Source organism: Perca flavescens, chromosome 5, assembly GCF_004354835.1.
Source record: "Perca flavescens isolate YP-PL-M2 chromosome 5, PFLA_1.0, whole genome shotgun sequence".
NCBI lineage: Eukaryota > Metazoa > Chordata > Actinopteri > Perciformes > Percidae > Perca > Perca flavescens.
The window spans coordinates 4,116,509-4,122,508 of NC_041335.1; the positions used below are offsets into that span (position 1 = coordinate 4,116,509).

Below are 6,000 nucleotides of genomic sequence, written 5' to 3' on the forward strand. Positions count from 1 at the left end.
GCAAAGAGCAGCGATGAGATCCCCAGCCCACCAAACTGCAACCCCTCCCCACCCCGACTACGCCTCGATATCCTGTCCATAAATATTACAAACAGGATTGGTGACAAAGCGCAGCCCTGGCGGAGGCCAACCCTCACCTGAAACGAGTCCGACTTACTACCGAGAACCCGGACACAGCTCTCACTTTGGTCATACAGAGATTGGATGGCTCTGAGTAGAGACCCCCTCACCCCATACTCCCGCAGCACCTGCCACAGTATCTCCCGGGGAACCCGGTCATACGCCTTCTCCAAATCCACAAAACACATGTAGACCGGTTGGGCATACTCCCAGGCTCCCTCCAGGATCCTTGCGAGAGTGAAGAGCTGGTCCGTTGTTCCACGACCAGGACGGAATCCGCATTGTTCCTCCTCAACCCGAGGTTCGACTATCGGCCGAACCCTCCTTTCCAGCACCTTGGAGTAGACTTTACCATTTCTATAGATAACGCCCCAAAATCTTAACACTAGCACCGCGTGTAGGGACACAACTTTTGTAGTCAGACAGAAAGTGTGATTATTTTACACATATGAAAGAATGAGTATTGTGGGCCTACATACCTTAGTGTAATTATAAGAGATTATGAGTGCATGTGAATTTCTATGTACCATGATGAGCTGTTTGCAAATGCATCAATTTGGCTGCGGAGTAGAGTACCTACGTTAATCGGTGCTGCTCCTAGCAAATAAAGGGCTTCGCTTTTTTATGAAAAACACTAAAACCAATGGCGTGGGCTATGGCAGTTCTAGTGGCAAAGTCATCCATGACTCGGAACAACTGCAGCAGAAGTTAAAGGGTAACTTCAGTTTTTTTAAACCTAGTTTTTGTGGCTAAGTGACTGATCATGGGAACAACATTCTTTGACATTGGTCCAGTATTAACCACAATCGGTGCATTCGGCAGTCAGTGAAACAATTGCACACCTCAAATTTAAGTCCACAAAAGGGCTTGTTTTGCCACTGACAGGCTCAGATTAGTATTATAACATTTTGGAAAAGTTTCCTACAGAGGTTGAACCTTCTATTAAAGAATAAGATTCTGTTTTTTTAAACATTACATCAGCGAAATTCCTATTGCTAAACCCACCAGACTCCATGTAAATAAAACAATTTTAAAATGGTGATATACACTTCATTCAAAGTTGACAGACACATAATCAAACTATGAAAAGCCATTTTGGTTCTGTACTATTAAAACAATCCAAATGGCTGGAGAGTTTGATAGTTCGCAGACAACAATATCTGATTGGATAGAAGCCCATCAGTCTCCCATCGTTGTTTTTTACATCACTACAAACAAGAATGAGTAGTAGGAAGGAAGTCATAGCTTGTGTGTTTACAGTTAGCCTAGTCTACAGACCAAAACATAATATCAGCACACACTACCCTCAAATGTTTGTATTTAGCTGGTTTGGTTGCTTATTGCCATTTTGAACTGACAGTATGACTTGCCTTTATCTACTACTATACTTTACTAGTAAGACTTCCAACCTAATACAAATTCAGCCCTTTTTTGCCCTTGTGTATAAGACAGAACGGATAGAGAACATTAGAGGAGCATGTTCTTTGTGTTAGTCAACCTTGAAGATGTTACACTGTTCTTCAGTTCTAAGTGGAAACTATTCATCTGCTTCTTACTATGCGGCTGTACCATCACTTCATCTGACTTTCTCAAACACACACACACACACACACACAAACTAACTTGTCATTCTCAATGGCATAGATGTAGCTGGTGTTGAAGCTTCCTGTGGTGAGGAGCTCTGCTGTAGTCTTGCCCTGGAACAGCAGCTGCTCCTTGGTCATTCTCACCAGGATTAGACGCACCAGTTCCCCCATGTACAGGCCACTGATCATCTTCTCAAACCTACAAAAAAAAAAAAAAAAAAAAAAAGGATCGAAATATTGTTATATTTATACCTGTATCTACACATGCACACACAAACAAAAATGCAGCTAACTGACAGCCTAGCAGATGCTGAACTCTGACATAAGTGATGTTTCAGTAAGGACACCTCCTGACGTGTCTGTGTAGAGGACGTACATATTTCAAATGTTTTCAGTTATGTTCTACTTGATCTGCCTTTGATAGCAGGTGACAACAGTGATTATTATTTAAGGTCATATATATAACATTTAGATCCATTCTTAGTCTTTGTTTTTTTCTGGATGGCTTATTAATTTCCTTGTGTGAATGAGTCACTCTTTTAATTTTGTAACGGTCAGTCACACTGACCCAGTGTTTCCTCTTTGTTGATTTGGAAGTATGTAGTCGCGGTCGCCGTTTAAATGACCCTGCCTGTTGGTAAGCCTGTCCACGCCCCCCGCAGGTGGACGGCCATACTGCAGTCTGATGTCGGTTTAGTGAGCGGCACTGCGCTTTGATGTCTGTTTAGAGAGGCAGCGGACTTTTTATTTATTCCTTTTCTTCATTCTGTCTGGTTTGTGCGTTTGTGAGGAAAACGTGAGTATTGTACATGTGGAGTTTGTTGTGTGACACCATGCAGGACAAATATATCTGTATAGTTTAACTATTTAGATCGAAGTTATGGCAGGAGTTGTCATGAAAGCCTTATTTTCTTTTCTCCATGGCACACTCGTTAGAGTCTACTTAGCTAATCATCGCCGTTAATATGTGATAACGCCGGTTTATATCACACTCTGTGTGTGCTCTGAGTGTTTATAAGTTAAAGTTAACTTTTATAATATAGTGTAGGAGGTTACTGTGAAGTGAATCTCAGTTTCTGTGCTCTGTAGGCTACGTGTATTTAACCACCTCGTGATTTATTCAACGGGGGTGGGGTTGGGCTGTTGTTCGGACAGACCTGTCCCAACTGCTAAAAAAAATCCTAAAGTAAACACTGCTGGCCAATGTCAATTTAAGGAATTGCACATCTCTAATCTGTTCCATTGTTCTACACAGCACTGGATTTAACAGCAACCCTGTATTTCCTGCACCTTATTTTCATTTGGGCGGGGGTGAATTGGACGTCAGTGTACGGGCTTATCTGCTAATGTTAGCTGCCGACCGTTACCTTGTAACCATCCAGCAAATAGACGGTACCGTTTGATTTAACGGCACCGCTCATTTTACATGTACAGTTTAACAACAAAACTACACGCTGAGTGAACATTACTAGCTTTTGAGCGGTATTCACGCCCACTAACCTCGAAAACTGTCTAAAAACAGTAACGTTAATACAGCGCGTCGGAGGAATACAGCGTTCTGCAGCAGGGAGTCAAAGGCAGAGGAGCCGTCACAGCAGCGTTAGCTAACATTAGCTTCTTGTCTCATCTGGGGTCTGATAAACAGTAAATTCATCATTACAGCGTGCCCAACACTATTTTCCAATAAACTATAGGTGTCAAATTTCACGGGACCTGCCTGAGTGCGGATTTCATGTCGCGGCTTTCGTCGCTGTTTATCACTTATTGAGTGAAGTAGCTAGCTAGTACTCGCCCTGTTGTTTATTTGGTTGCCATGACTTCGTGTGTAAAGGGATTATCATCTGCATGTATTGAATTTATGGTAACTTCTAATGTGCTTTGACTTCTTCTCAGCTGGCTACATAATGGATCTTATTAAAAAAAAACCTAAGAGAATCCAGAAAATAAAGTCAGGAACTAATTCAGTATTTAAAAGTCCTTTCAGTGTCCGTGTCTTAACTCAAATACACTAAAAGGACTTTTTTATGCTGAATTAAATGAACGGGGATCAGCGGGCGGAATTGACGCTCCACCAGAAACACCTCTAAATGAACAGTAGGGCGCAGATTCTCGATATCATTTTTTATAACATCTTAGTCTGATAGTAAATTAGTTAAAATTGCTTTAATATCGGTGTACGAAAAATCAATCGCCGATCATCGCTGCAATCGTCGATATACGATCCGATCACCAATCGGCACAAGCCCAATGACAATGTTGTTGTCCTGTTGAGAATGTCAAACATGGAGGGTTCTACTGAAATATCATGAATACAATGATATGAACAATGGAAATTAGAAATAAAGCCATCTCTAATACAAGCCTGTCTGCAGTTGAGTTAAGTAAGCCACTGCTAAGGGACGATTTACACAGTACCGAGTCAGATAAGCTAGAAGATACTCACAGCTGCTTGCCAGGGTTCAGAGAGCCTGCGTCTATTTCCCGGTCAATGTCGGTGCGCAGGTCCTCCAGGGCCCCATCGTCCCCAAAAGCGCCCCACTCTGTATTAACACACATCCGGCCCTCGTCACCGTCCAGCTGCTCAAGATTCCTCATTTGCTCCATGTAGCAGGCATTGGTCCCCGTTCCTTGAGGGATTAATTTAGTCAATTTCTATGCACACCATATTAATCTCAAAAGGGTAATAACATACTATGTGGTATGTATTAAGATTCACAGATCCTTGTTATTTGCTATACATAAACAGTTGGCCTGGACTCACCCACAATGAGGCCAATTTCACAGTGATGATCATCGTAGCCACAGGTCATCATGGTTCCTACTGTGTCATTGATCACAGCCAGAATGTCAACGTCAAAGTCCTGCAATGACATTTAATTTAATTGTGTACATTAAAACCAGTACAGACAAGTTGTATAGGTGTGGACTGGGATTAAAAGATTAAATTAATATATAGTATTTTCCCAATATTTAATAGATTTACCATACAACACTACAAAAAGTCTTGCTTTTTCTATAAACGTTTTCCATAGTATTTTACCATTAAGTTGTTCATAACATATGTGAAAATGATTTATATATACAGTATGCATATATATACACTTATAAGTAAGTATTAAACTATAATTTGGGGTCCATTTGCTCTTACTTCATATTTCAGTTTGCAGTGTTTGAGGTTATGGGTGACTAGAATATAGTTTTTTAGCTTGTGTTTTTACATTTCCTTGCATTTCCTTCATAGACTTAACAAAAAAGGATTTCTAGGTCTTTGTAAGTTTGCACGTTTGGATATGAATGGCAATGGTTTACATAACATACCATGAAACCAGTAGTTGTACACTTACCCCTCGTTTTTTGATAGATTTTCTCAGAAGGCTGACCACATCCTTTCCCTCTACTCCATTTGACTTGAAGGCTTTGGTCCAATACACCAAAACAGCCTGCAAATATGAAAATAAAGAGATAGAGCAGAACCAACATTATCTGCCCATTTCATTTTAGCCTTGTCATATGGTATCATTCTAATCAATCAATAAACTGTCCAGAGTAGTTACACAGACCTCACCAAGTACCAAACTAATTGAGTGACCTGCCATTAATGGACAAAAGTTAAAAGTTGACCCTTCTCTGATAAAAAAAAAAAATCCCCACATTTAAAACAGCAAATTGATGCAAAAAGGCTAATTGCTATGCAAATCCCAAAAACATAATAAAAAGCAACAAATACTTGATGATCACTAGAAAACACACTGTGATATACAGCTGTATCAACTATATGTTTGGTTTATTCATAATACAGTATCACATTGAATATAATTCATACTATAAGGCAGGGTTTGGCAACCTATGACACGGGTGCCAGCGTGGGCACGCTAAGCCATTTTCAGGGGCACTTGCCACAGCAAATACTAAACTACAATATTGTCATATGTCACTACTTTGTTAGTGTGGTCCCATAATTACAAGTTGCTAAATTAGGTAAGCGATTGATTTAGATTAAACCAGTGTGATGAATTAATGTTGACATCATATGTTGAATCTGCACTAAAAGCCGCGGTGGTAACTAGTAACCATCTGGAAAAGAGGAGACCACAGCAATTTGCTGGTGACACGGTAAGCAAATCTAGCAAGCCTTTTCAGTACAATGGATTTGTATGGAGGTTCATTGCAAGAGGACACCGAGCCATGTGTGCATTTTTCTGTGAAAATGTGTTGTTTTGAATATCAATGGTAAAGCATGACTTTGAAGCTAGGCATGAGGAAATCTCAGTATCAGATCCAACTCTACCTTCAT

General features: G+C 40.5%; 1 protein-coding gene across 1 annotated transcript in view; it reads right to left on the reverse strand.

The window, feature by feature from the left end:
- hk2 (hexokinase 2) overlaps nucleotides 1-6,000 on the reverse strand; it is a 37,957-nt gene that overhangs the window by 19,099 nt on the left and 12,858 nt on the right. The window contains exons 5-8 of the mRNA XM_028577365.1: nucleotides 5,051-5,146; nucleotides 4,468-4,567; nucleotides 4,150-4,333; nucleotides 1,744-1,905 (exon numbers count right to left, since the gene is read on the reverse strand). Coding sequence (XP_028433166.1) covers nucleotides 1,744-1,905; nucleotides 4,150-4,333; nucleotides 4,468-4,567; nucleotides 5,051-5,146 — 542 coding nt within the window. The remainder of the gene's footprint in view (nucleotides 1-1,743; nucleotides 1,906-4,149; nucleotides 4,334-4,467; nucleotides 4,568-5,050; nucleotides 5,147-6,000) is intronic.